Source organism: Argiope bruennichi, chromosome 9, assembly GCF_947563725.1.
Source record: "Argiope bruennichi chromosome 9, qqArgBrue1.1, whole genome shotgun sequence".
In the NCBI taxonomy this organism is placed as follows: Eukaryota; Metazoa; Arthropoda; class Arachnida; order Araneae; family Araneidae; genus Argiope; species Argiope bruennichi.
The window spans coordinates 19,681,656-19,695,630 of record NC_079159.1 but is presented as its reverse complement, the minus strand read 5'-3'; the positions used below and the strand labels follow the sequence as shown (position 1 = coordinate 19,695,630).

The 13,975-nt window shown below is 28.7% G+C and overlaps 1 protein-coding gene across 1 annotated transcript; it reads right to left on the bottom strand.

Moving 5' to 3' along the window:
- Positions 1–3,227: 3,227 nt before the first annotated feature.
- LOC129984898 (adult-specific rigid cuticular protein 15.7-like) lies at positions 3,228–13,482 on the bottom strand. The gene is made up of 3 exons (XM_056094852.1): positions 13,471–13,482; positions 5,167–5,229; positions 3,228–3,695 (listed from the first exon to the last, which is right to left on the bottom strand). Exons 1-3 carry the CDS (start codon positions 13,480–13,482, stop codon positions 3,228–3,230), a joined length of 543 nt encoding a protein of 180 aa, XP_055950827.1.
- Between the last annotated feature and the right edge of the window lie 493 nt (positions 13,483–13,975).

Sequence of the window (13,975 nt, the reverse complement as noted above, 5' to 3'; positions counted from 1 at the left end):
ACAAGCGGGAAGGTCTTCCCAAAAATTCGTCGCATATTCTTTAACAAAGATGTTATAACAGAGCATGATTGTGGCGTACAATAATTGCAAAATATTGTTTGGCATTTTTACTGAACCTATCGCGTGATCTTTGACAAGTGTTTTTGTTGATTAATCCTACGTGGTTAATAATATACGCAAATCGAATTTGTGTTTCAGACGAGTTTTTCGCAAAAGATTGAAAAAAAAAAAAAAATGACTATCATTGTAATTACAAAATTCCACATCAATTGTGACACATTTAAGTCATTGCATTTTTCAGCTATCGCTCTTGCATGTTTCTGAAAGTGCAAAACGAGAAACGCCCAATCTCTTGTTGGATTTCGCTCAAAATTTGGTTTGCGTCTATACTACAGATGTTAAATCTATGTACCGTATTTGATCGATCTAACTAATTTCGTTTTGCAGTTACCGTGCTAATTTATATTGGAACAGCATGGCAGACAGACTTCTTCCGAATGGAATGTGCTCTAAATTTGATAGAAATCTACACATTTGGTTGTAAGCTTGCATACCAAATTTCATTCATCTAGTTCAAAGTGTTTTTGAATTATCTTTGTCACAGACTGATGGACATTTTCCAAAATACTTGTTTTCGAACTAAAGGAGGTCTAGAACGTGGCGATTTGTCTTCATTCTCCTCTAATTTTAACAAATTTCAAATTTTAAGTTTCACAATAATTTTTCTCATCCTTATAATGAAAAAAAAAATCCTAATTTTATTATTTTGCCAATATTTAGGAAAACTTCGCCCGGGAGATAAATTTTCATCATAGAAAAGATATATATTTGTTAATTTTAAGATAATGTAAAAATCCGTTTTCTGCAATAATAGTTTTGAGAGTTATGGTATAAAACCTTTGAAATCTTGCTTAATTTCAAATTAATAAATATTTTAATTAACATTTAATATACACACACACACACACACACACACATACACACACACACACACACACACACACACACACACACACACACACACACACACACGACGCACACACACATTTTTTATTTTCTGGTAGAGAATAGCTTTGAATTATATTATATTATTATAGAATTTAGACAGTTTTCTCTCATTTCAAAAGTATTTCTACTTATTTTCAAACTTTCTTTTAAAATTAAGATTCAAAAAAATTTCAAGCTGGAGGTTATATGAAGGCTGCTACAAAATTAGTGGCTCTGAGGATGGAAGATGATCATATATTAATTTTGAAGTGAAATTACTGCTTATTTTTCTTATGTTTTCGAATTTTTGGATTACGCATTCTTTCTATAGTTTTGTATTCAACTTCTGGCGAGCATCATGAGATAACGTGTAGTACTAATCTCGCCTACTCTAGATAAAGTCCGTAAACAGTTTCTAATGGTTTAATTATCACTAGATCATTTCTCACTTTATACGAGATCAACTGTTTCTTTGCTGGGTCATGCGTGGATTTGCGTTTTGTCATATGCAGAGTAGGTGTTTCTGGGAAAGACAATTCTTTTAAAATCGTAAAAAAAAGGGAAAAGATATCTGCCAAGACACATTTGATATGGTGAACTAGACTGTTCACCATATCAAATGCTTATTGACTAAATAAAGTTGGCAATGAATTCAGCCGCCAAAGTGAATTATTATAATAATTATTATTTTTGCATGACATTTAAAATTTTGTTAGTTAACAAAGCCATAACAGCACTCTGTATTAAGAAACCGACGCAGTTCCATTCGCTGACGTTGTCCTTCTTTTCTATCATAGAGCGGGAGAGATCTTAATAATGAGCCAGATTAATTGACATCGAATTTTGATGCTTGCCGTTATATAATTTTTATATATTTTTTTATAAAATAAATATTTATTTTCATGTGCTTCCTCTGAAGATTTCTTTTTGAAACGAAGTGTAACAATTGTATTTCCTATTTTGAACTTTTATTCATTGACTCATTATATTTTGTGACTATTCATTGCGAATTAAAAGGATAGTTTTGAATTTAAAGAATCAAAACGAACTTTTGCTTAGAGGTTATTTCACTCAGTTGGATATTAATGCAGACTGACATATGAGTTATTTGTAAGTTTAATGAAGTGAAAATTCAAGCATACTTATAATTTTTCACACAAAGAAATTTAAATTTCACTTAATTTTTCTTTAGGCATATAAATATTTAAGGATATGCATCCTAGATGTCGTTCATGATACTTTATCCTAGGGAAAAGTCAAACTTCTGAGGAGTTCCTTCTGAGGAATGGAAAGACTTCTGAAAGTTGGGTTCTAAAGACTCAATGATTTAATTTTTGGTAATAAATATATTATTAATAAACATAACATAAGATTGAAAAATAGATGTAATTCTGAATTAATTGAATTGATGAAGTCTTAATGAATTGATAAATGCCAACCAGAAATGTAGGCTTTTGTATTTCGCAATGATATATTGTAAAAGCTTAAAGAACATGGCATATGCTTGAAGCGATGTTGCTAAAGGCATATTTTTTTAATGCATAAATCACGTATAAGAATAAAAGTTGTACCTAAAATATGCAAAGAGAGATTCTTTTTTGCAAATTCGTGTGGAAAATCTACTTTTGTTGGAAGATTGTTTTTAATTTCGAAGCTTGTTATTTAAATTTATGATATTTATGCAGGAAGGATTATCAGTTTGGTTTCGATAAATATATTCCCATAAATTAAATTTATGATATTAGCTAAAATATATTGTTTTTATAGGGATATATTCAAGCTTATGATTGATTGATATTGAATATTTTTGAAATCTCTATTCCGGGCTTCAAGTTGGTAGTGATATAATCACAATTCATTAACATCCATAAAATTTTGAATTTGAAATGTATTTATTGTTAGAAAATCTATTTTCAATTTTTTACAATATATTTTGTTTTCTGAATGCATTTAGTTTTAAATTTTACCATCCTTCTTAACTTATCAATTCTTTCATATATAAGATTTCACTGATTAGATTTACGGTTTTTTTTTGTATTTTATATAATTTTCTTCTTTTTTAAAGAAATAGAATTAGCTGTTGTTTGTAATTATTTTATATTAAATAAAACGGTACAGGATATTTACCCCAAAATGTTTATTTACAAAAATGGTACATCCAAGTTCTAAACCATAATATCTTTAGACATATCTTAACACCATATACACAAACACCTTGTACATAAATAAAAGACATATTTTTAATAAGCCCCATATCTGCTGTCAAAGCCTGTAATTTCTCCTCCAAGTAAAGGCGCAGCATATTTAGTTGTTTCGCCAAATGGAGAACCTTCGAAAGCCAGTGGTGCTCCAATTTCTGCTGATTCTGCTGCTAAGCCAGCACCAATGAATTTAACTGCTTCCAGACCAGCCAAGGCTGGACCACCCAGCACCTTTGCGCCAGCTCCACCAAGATAGGGGTGAGCTGAAGAAAGCATTTTAACGTGGGCTGGATCGAGTGGGGCTGTTCCGTGTTCATTTGTTTTGACAACAGCGCGGAAACCAGCCTTGTCTGCTACGTAGTGTACTTGGCGATGGATTCCTCTTTCGTCTGTGAATCCGTAGCTGCCTTTCACGGCACCAACACCGTCTCCTGTTTCTTCACGATGCTGTTCTCCGTGCTTGTCTTTGATTTTGTATCCGAAAGAGTATGGCAATGGCTTATGAATCTAAAGAGGATAAAATAAATTGAATAAATGGACTAGAAATTTGAATTTTACTTTGAGGGCAACAAAATCTTATGGTTTGAAATAGAAATGAGCAAGCAGTTATAGATTCCTCAGACAGAAATTACAAGAGACTCCTTGGAACAAATCATTGATGAATTTCTGTTTTCTTAGAGTGAAATATCGTGCGAGAGTGATAGTGAAATGTCACGCCGGTACTATTTATTCTTGTTAAACTATTGATGAGGTTGTGAATTCAATTCCTTGTACTTTTAATACCTGCTGCCAATAATATACCACCACAGGTTAAAAACACGTTTTCATTTGTCTCTTTATTTTTTTTGGTCATATTATTAAGTAATTTAATATATGAGTTAAAAAAAGTGTAAGTATCTAATATATTTATAAAGTAGTCTTTTACGTCACAACATGATCCTGCATATTCATATTCAATATTATATCATAAGAGTATGGAAGTTGTTTATAAGTCTGAATGAAGAAGAGAATTTAGTTGCCCTCGAATAATATGAAGTTCTCATTAAACATAAGGTCTTTTTAGTTGAAAAGTTATACATTTCTTAGTGTAATAAAGAAAACTGATACTAGTTTATTATTAAATGGATTTTCATTGGCGAGGATTGATAACGGGAATTTGGTTTCTATCCGGAATGACACAAAAGTACAATTATAGTTATATCACATACAAAATTTCATATGATTAAGTCATTCAGTTTTTGAGTTATTATGCTAAATGCATGTGAAAATGTGGACCAAATAGATGGCTAGCCCCTAAACAGATGTGGCTTAAAATTTGTATTCTAAATGCTAAATTTATCAAATAATTTCATTTATCTACATTGTCACATTTTTTAATTATCGCTCTTATATACATGTAGAAGTACAGACCGACAAGCAGTTAATTCTTTGACAAATTTCGTACGAAATTCGATGCAGATCTGCACTTTAAATGATAAACCTGTGTATCGGTGTATGTGCTTTTCTCGTTTTGTTATTATCATTTTCATCCGTATTTGGGTAGACAGAAAGATTTCCCATCACAAGAGTTCGATGATAAAAATAAAACAAATTTAATGCAAATTCTAAACAGTCACCACATTCTAAATTTTATGCATCCAGTTCAAAACGGTTTTAAGTTATCTTGTTCCCAGACAGACAGAAAAAGTGACATACAAATGGACAGACAGAGAGATATAATGCCACAATTCAGACTCGGAAAATTTGGAAAATAGACACTTGTCAAAATATCGAGTTCAAAACTTTTGACGGTTACTGAATTTATCTTTAGTTTACTTGGTACGTATGAAATTAAAATTATTATTTCACCCTTGAAAGATTTGGTAATAGTTATTGCTATATAGTAATAGTTATTTTTATAGTATAATATAAATTTAAATTAGTTTTTTAATGTATTGCAGAAATCATTCAAACTTTTCGAGATTTTTATGTTACTTACTTCTTTCACTGGTACAAACGGAAAGGCTGCAGCAAAAGTTGATAGTGCCAGAATCAAAACAATCTGAAAAATTAAAAAATCTTAAAATACAAATATGTATATAGATATAATAAATCTTTTTATGAAAATAGAATTATTTCACTGTCTTAATCACCTGGCTAAAATGATTTTCTTCAAACTACTGAATAAATGATTTCTTATCCCATGAATTTCGAAAAAAAGGAACTCCCCGATTCCAAATTCTTTAGCAGACCTTAATTATGCAAACGTGATTGGGACAGTAAAAATTTCGAATAATCGAAAACTCGATTAATAGAGACTAAATATACGTGAAACTGAAACAGCATTCATTTACCATCGACTCAATTTTGACCGAAGTGAGTTTTAATCTTAAGTAAAAAAAAAAAAAAAAAAAAAAAAAAAAATGTGTCTCAAATTTCAAATTACTATGTGAGAACATTATTATTATTATTTTTTTAAATTCCCGTGGTATCAATCTGACAGGAAAACATCATGGTTTCACATGGATCATATTTCGGAATCACCAACATCATTCAGAAAAGCGACGGTTTTTGACCATCTCAAAATCGTTCGAACACCCAAACGTTTTTTGCCAACTAGAAAAATTGAAAATTATGTATGTATATATATCGGACACTAACGTCTTACGACATTGCTCTTTATTGACCAGACAGGAGAATCGGGCACATAGCGGACATTCGTCCCAAGTTGTAACGTTTTGTTGGCGATAAGTTGCGAAATGTTACATTCTTTATCATTTTTTAATAATCCAAAAAGCGAATAATTGATGCCTGAAAAGCGATAAACTGCCAATTTTCCGCCGTATATTTTGAGGCTTCAAAACTCAAACCAAAACAGCGTTATGCTTTCCATGATAATAATATGTATTTGGTCATCTTATACGTATTCATAAATGAATCGTTAAAAAGTCATCTTAAATAATATTTCTCCAAGGGCGACTATTTTGTATGTGATATAATTAGTAGTCATTCCTTCTTTCTCTCTTCTTCAATATTTCTTTTAATATTTGCAACTTTTATGGTTAAATATCAAAGCGCATTTATTATTGCGTGTATAATTCATATTTTCATATTGCTAAATATCATCTTAACAATCCATATTTTTAAAGTATCTCCAAGAAGTCTTTCAACTTGTTTTATTTCAAAAAATGCTAATTGTTGTCGCCATTTTGAAGGTAAAGAGGTGCTAGTAATATTCATCTCATTAGTAATCCTATATTTATTATTATATATATTATTTATATTCTAAAGACTTGATAAAGTATCACCAAGAGACTTCAAACTGTTGAAGTTCTCTCAATAGCAATAACCAAAGGTACTAGTCTTCTCAAGACTTTTCGCTTGTTCTCTATTAAATATATTATTTCCTTTTCCTGCGCATAAGGTTATAGACCTCGGCAAAGGCTGTGAATATCAAAAGTGCTCAGATTTTGATTTTCAGAGTCCTACTCATCAGAATTGTGTGATTTGTAGTTTAGTGAGGAATGTCAGTAATTTTGAATTAATTGCATGACATTGGCGACCAATTGTTACGAAATATCGATCTTTTGCGTGAAACTTGTATGCGAACTTTGGCAATGAAATTAATACGCAAGCACCAGAAAATGAAATATGCATTTTGGAACACTTTTTTCTTATCGAATAATATCAAAATGTAGCACACAATTACAATTATAGTTAAAATATCATACCAAATTATATTTATTTAATTCATTATGTTTTATAGTTACTGCAATTACCTGTCTGTGAAAGACAATCAACCTTTAGACGGATTTGGTTCAAAATTTATTAAGGATCTCTATTTTATATGCTAAATTTGTGCACCAAATTTTATTTCTCAGGCTCATTGCATTTTGTAGCTATCATCAGGGCAGGATTATCAAATAAGCTAAGTAGGCAGTTGCCTAGGTACCCCATAATTTTGATGGGGACCGATATTTTTTTGCTACATTTTCAGATATTCTAATTTTATTCTTTCATTTGATTTATTATTGCCATGTATTTGAATACATTCAAATTAAAATGGAATATTGTTCGAATTTTGTAGCATTATTTTTAGAATTTTTTTTCCTATGTTTTTACTATCGTTTATTGATTAATATTTTTTGAGATTTGTTGATTGATCCAAAAGTTATGATCTTGAAAGTTCGTATTTAAGTATTAGAATGATTTAAAAAATCTTATAATTTTCCCGAAATTTGTTTAAAAAATTAAACTTAGATGAAGTATTTTTTATTAGCAAAATACTGAAGCCAACTCTCTACAAGTCGCCCTCAATTAAATATATTGTTATTTTAATTTTTTACGTGTTATTTAAAAATTGCTTATATTGAAATTCAATTAAAATTGTTGAAAAAATATATGATTTTTAAAATTTGATCAAAGAAAATGATCAGAGGGGCAAGTCTGGCATTGTCTAAAAGCTCCTAGCTTTAGACAATTACCAAATTCCAAAGTTCTAATGAGTATTTTATTACATTATGAATTAATTATAACGCTAACATCTATGTCTTGAAACAAAATCTTTATATTTATTACTTTCACTCTGAAAAGTTATTATCCAGCAACATACAATATTCGTCTAGTTTTATTTTTAAAATTTAAGATGTCCTCTTATAGGTATTATTCGAAAAAAACTTGAGTCTAGTATATTTATTTAGTCTTCACATTTCCAATATTAAAAATTAATTAAATCAATAGTATCTTGTAAAACTACTGAAGGCATCCGTGCATTACGTGAGATAAAAACTTGCAAATCCGATGTTTTGTTACTTCTCCTTTCATTATTTTATTGAATGCCAGGACATAAAAAGTCTGAAAGTGAAACCTCACAACTGTGTTTTTGCTTGAGAGCAAAAACATTTACATGCTTTTGCTTTCGATCGTTTTCATTTTATTGTGCAAACCACTGGTTGGGCAATTTAAGTGAAGCTGCATTAGTCTTTTAATATCTATCCCCTTTCATTCTATAATAAAGTGGTTCTCAAACTTTTAAAATTTTGTACGACACAAATTAAAATAAAGAATATCTGCATTATAAAAAAGCTTTTTTTACAATTAAAAATCAACGCGTGTGATATGGAGTATCTATAATCAAATAATAAAACAATTTAAACTTAATTACAATCTTAAATGAATGTATTATATGATATTTAATTAATGTTGTATATAGCAGAATATAGAGTTGAAGTAAATAGTGGGTAAAAATTCCTAATAATTCCTAATTCCTTGTTTTTGATAAGTATTAATTATTACAACAAAACGAATAAGTCTGTTTAATTTTAAACAGTTTAGATATATTGAGTTTTATCTTCGTTTATTTCAATTAAAAAACATGTTCAATTCGTTGTAACATTCGATATTTATTTTTAACTAGAAAACCTTTGGCAATCAGTTGGTTCGTCAGGAGTAATGATTTCTAAAATTTTCAATTAAATATTTATGAAATTAGGAAATTAAATATTTCCTTAGTCTCTTAACAGTTTTTTTTAACAAAATATTTATAAGCTTCAAATTTCAATAGTCTCATAGCTCATGTTATTATAGAAACCTTACGTTATTCTATTCATTGTAATATATACCTTTCTAATTTATTGTCAGACGCCGTAAGATTGAAATTTGAAATTGATATTCTTATTTAAAACTTCAATAAATGCGAAAGCTTTTTTACTAAAACCAAAGATATTAAAAAACAAAAAACAACGAGTACAGAGAATCGACTGCTTCAGCATCATAATCTTATGTGCACTACAATTTTTTTTTTTTTTTTTATAATTTAAGCAATATTTTAAAGAATTATTCAATAAAAATTTCTATTCATCATAAATTTCAGTTTTGCTTTCCAAACGATTTCAATGAGGTAATTCATGTTTTATTTTATTTTATTTGAATCAATAAATGTAATTCTAAAAAAAAATTATGAAGTCTACATTTTATATAGTCCTTTGTTCCTATAAATCGCATTCAGTAAAATTATCTTGACAGTTTAATGTTTTAATTTTCTGCGATCAAGCCTGACCGAGTAATAATTTTTTGAACATCGCTATTTTAGGAACGATTTCATTATTTTAGACAACCGAACTTGGGGAAAGTCCTAGCGATGACCGCGTATTTTCTTCAAGGATTAGGGTAGATGGAAAGGCCCTAAATCGCACATTTTTATAGAATAGAGACTTCTTAATTTTCACAACTCAATTAGTTTAAATTTCAAAAGTGGAACTTTTTTATTAAAAATATTAATTTCACAAGAATATTTAATTAAATATAACTCACAAAAGAGAGGATCTGTATAAAAATTTAAAATTCGTAATTCATTAGAACATTTATTGATTCAAACTACATAAAATATTATTAATTCTTTAGTATAGACAATTTTTTATTAGATATATACATCAGTTAATGCAGTTTTAGAAATTAACTGTTGGACACTGATTAAAGTGGATATTCTTTATATATTTAAATTTTGATGCCTTAAATAAAATTGAATTATTAAATTAATTTAGCTATTTTAAAACATGACAGAAAACATTTTATCACATTTTTTAAAGAAAATATTATATTTCATATTTTTATAAAAACACACTCTGAAAATTACAATTTCCTAGGTTTAGTTTGCATTAACAGTTAATTTAATCTTTCAATATAAGTTTCTTCAACATGGTGGCAACACTCTGATAAAAGCTAATTGTTCCTACGCACTCAATGTTCTCTAGCAGGTAAAATGTTATTTTCATTTTGTGTGAAGTTAATTTTTGAAAAATAAGATTAAAATATTTTTTTGAAAAATGCATTAAAAATGGAAACTTAAATTCTAAGTTAAAACATTAGTTCTGTTGGAAAGATTATGCTTTGAACTTTAAGATGTTGTAAAAATCAGTTCTGTGCTTTCGGAAGTTATCGCGGAAAAACACCAAAATTTCGTTTAATAATTTTTTTTTCCAGTTTCTGACTGATTGTTGTGGTCTTAGCAAATGATTCAGGTAAATGACTCATTTATTAAGATCAAATGATTTTCAGAGAACTGAAAAAACAAGCAAACCTGAATGAATTTGAGGTGATCTGATGACCCATGGTATTTCTATTTTTTGAAGGCTTATTTCAGATTAAAAAAATTTCCTGGAATTATCCTGAATTTTTTTTTGTATAAATAATTTATTTAAAAAAAGAAACACGTTTTTTAAAAAGGCAGTTTTTGTGAAAGGAAACGAAAGGCTCTTTACTTTATTTAAACTCTTGCTGGAATATCAAAAAAAAAAAAAAAAAAACCACATTTCTTTAAGCAAGGAAAAAAAATGTCTTTCAGTGTCTCAGCCGACTAAATATCCCGTTTAGTTGGGATGTCTGCTTTTCGATATAGACATTTAGGCTCATTAAGAGCTATTGAAAAAGTACATGAGATTGTTTAGTTTTTTACTTATCAGTGAATAGTTCATTTAGTGATTTCTAGTTATTTACTGAAATTAATCAGTATCAACTCGTCTTTCTCGGATCGTATTCAGAAAAAGAGAAGAACACTTCATGAAATCATTCCATTCAGACTATCAAGCTAACGAAGTCAAAATTTTTTATGAAGACAGTGAAAGGGATGACCCTTTTCCCTATCCTTGCTCAAATCTATCAGCAGCAGCGACGTTTATTGAATAAAGCAGAATTTTAAGAACTGCTCAATCAGCAAATCGAAAGGTAAAGACTTATTGATTCTATTTGCAACTCGGCTTCCGTTGCAAATGGAATTTAAATTTACTTTTGCACCGCAGAAGAATTTTTGATTTTTTATGTAAGAATGAAATGTCTTCGTTCTATTGAGTAGAATGAGGAGGGAAAAAAAAAAAAAAAAAAAAAGAAAGTTTCGAACACACCAGACACAAAGAGCATAATCTGGTTCCTATCGTTTAAAGATGGTGCAGTGACCTGTTTTGTTGATTACGTTATAGAGGAGGATGTTAGAATAACTAGCATTAATTTAAATCTTGCATGTATTCGAAATTTATTAATTGGGATATTTTAATTTCTTAGTCTAATTTCTAGACATTTTAATATTTGATTCAAGTTATTTTTAAGCTCTATATTAAGTAATTTACATTTTTTATAGCATTTACTTCATCATAGGTATTTCATCTGAATTTTGAGATGAGATTGAAATGTATGAATTTCATAGTTATAATATTTTGCAACATTACCATATGGTGTATGAGACAACAGGATTTATAAGTCTGGAGACTTTTAGATGTTTTGGAAACTTTTTTAAAAGCAGCTGTAGATGCGATTTAATGAAGGCATAAAGAAATATAGATAAATTTATTCATTCAGTTATACTACAAGCTCTATGAGTATAATGAGCAAAATTTTAGGTACCGTGTTTTAGCATAACAATTAAAAGCAGCACAATGCCATAGCATTTATAACACTGAATTGTAGTACTCCCTTTTTGGTTATACTCGCTTTTTACTCGAAAATACGGCATATTACTGAATTGATGAGTTTTTTAGTTATTCTCATTCTTGTCACAAGCAACAACTTGGGGTACCGAAAATTATCTTTATTTGTTCTTATATTTGTCCTTTGCACTACTTTTAAAGAATTAAACTATGAATTCTTTAATCATATTTCGAATTGCATAGTGAAGAATAATCGGATTACGACTTTCATGCATCTATTTTTTTAATAAAGAATAAATTCTGATTCTTCGACTTTTAATAAAGTTATTTTGATATTTAAGGTCGGGTCGTTGGAGAAATCTTAACCAGAGTCGAATTATTAAGTAAGCAAAATCCTCCAATTTTTTGGAAGGGAGGGGTGATCCCGAAATCTCAACACTTTTTGCAGTATTTTCTGAATAATACAAATTTGTTTTTTATTAAATTTACGAAAGTTGTATATTCAAATTAGAATAGAATATCGTATAAATTTTGGAGCATTATTTTGAGAGCAATATTAATTAATTATCTTTTGTAATTTTACGTAATATTACTTTGTAATCCTAAAAGCAAAAATATGTTGTTTTACAATTTAAAAAAAAATGTCCTATAAAGAAATAAAAATTATATTATGTTAAAACATTTTGTCATTTTTTTTTATTTTACTCCTTTATATAAAATTACTTTTACATTTTAATTTTGAATTTTTTTAAATACATGATATACCGAAAACCAAATGTCCTGAAAGGATTTACAATTTAATGTTTTATCTATTTCACTTTGAAAAAAATTTGATGTTTAAAATTGATTATATAGAAATTAAATCGAAATCAATAAAAACTTATTTGACTTTGGAAGTATGGATGAGTCAAAGTGGGGGAAGAGATTTTTATTGCCTAAGGCAGTAGATGGCTTAATCTGGCCCTGCATAGGTATCGTGTCTACTTGTTCTCTTTTAGCTGTGTAGATAGACTTCATTTTTTTTTTGCTTTGCTAATTTTATTAATGATATTAATACATCTTTAGGAAGTTTTTTTTTAAATATTCATTGTGATTGCATTTTTATATAACATTATTTTAAAGCTCCGCACTATATCATTTTTACTCCGACCTGCATATTTTTGATTAAAAAAATATTTTTTTTCTATTTTTATGATTACTAGTAAAAGCTTGTTTTTAAAAACTTTTTTTAAAAATTATTTTCTACCTTTCAAATAGTAATGCAATGCATAGTTTATTACCGCAAGTGGTATGGAATTTTGGAATCACAATTCACCAGCTTTATTGAATTTTGGAATCACAATTCACCAGCTTCATTGAATTTTGGAATCACAATTCACCAGTTTTATAGAATTTTAGAATCACAATTCACCAGTTTTATAGAATTTTGGAATCACAATTCACCAGCTTTATTGAATTTTGGAATCACAATTCACCGGCTTTATTAAATTTTGGAATCACATTTCACCAGTTTTATAGAATTTTGGAATCACAATTCACCAGCTTTATTGAATTTTGGAGTCACAGTTCACTAGCTTTCTTTTTAAAATTTCCTTCGGATTTGGATTTCTTTTTATTTTTGCATAGTTTATTATACTTTAACTATTATAGTATTTTGGTATCCCATTTCCTTTCCTGATAGCACTTCTTATACGACATCACAGTTAAATTAACATTAATTGGCTGGTTAAAGCTATTTAAAACAGTTAATTTTCGAATCAACTAATTGAAATGATCGACCTGACAAAAAATGACAAAAGAATAGCAAAATTCTTTTTTTTTGTAAGCATGAAAGATATAAAATTAAGTAAAAGTCTAAAAAAAAACAAAAACAAACCCCAACTTACCTTTGAAAACATTGTTCTGTGTATGAAAAGTATTGCGCTGCTGGAGAACTAACTAAGCAACTATATGCAAATCCGATGTTATTCTGACCAAACTTGGTTCTATTACTCTTTTATACTCTGCCATAGAGTCGAATTAAAAAAAATTGTACTACTAACCCAGTAAACGTGAGAAAAATCGAATATATTCATCAAATAACAATATCAAAAACTGATATTTTAATGATCAATTCTTAAAGGTCGCAAACTAACCATTTGTCTCTTATTTTCAACAAGCACTTGATAGGATAATCGAATATCATTATCTGAGTTTCTAGATTCTCTGTCAGTTTGGGAGACAAAATCTACAATAATTTGTGTAAAACAATCTGTTGCTTGTTTGCGCGGTATTTCTTATGCGATATATGGAATTTTGATTGTATGTAATTTGATCCATGCGTTCATACCTAATGATATTGTAGTATCAGTTATATTTCGTTAACGGAACTGAAGCGTGACAGAAGTTTTG

What these genes read in the sequence shown, in the direction of transcription:
- LOC129984898 (XM_056094852.1), bottom strand. An exon ending in CGTTTGTACCAGTGAAAGAA is followed by an intron (nt 3,696 to 5,166) that starts GTAAGTAACATA and finishes TATCCTCTTTAG; the next exon opens with ATTCATAAGCCATTGCCATA.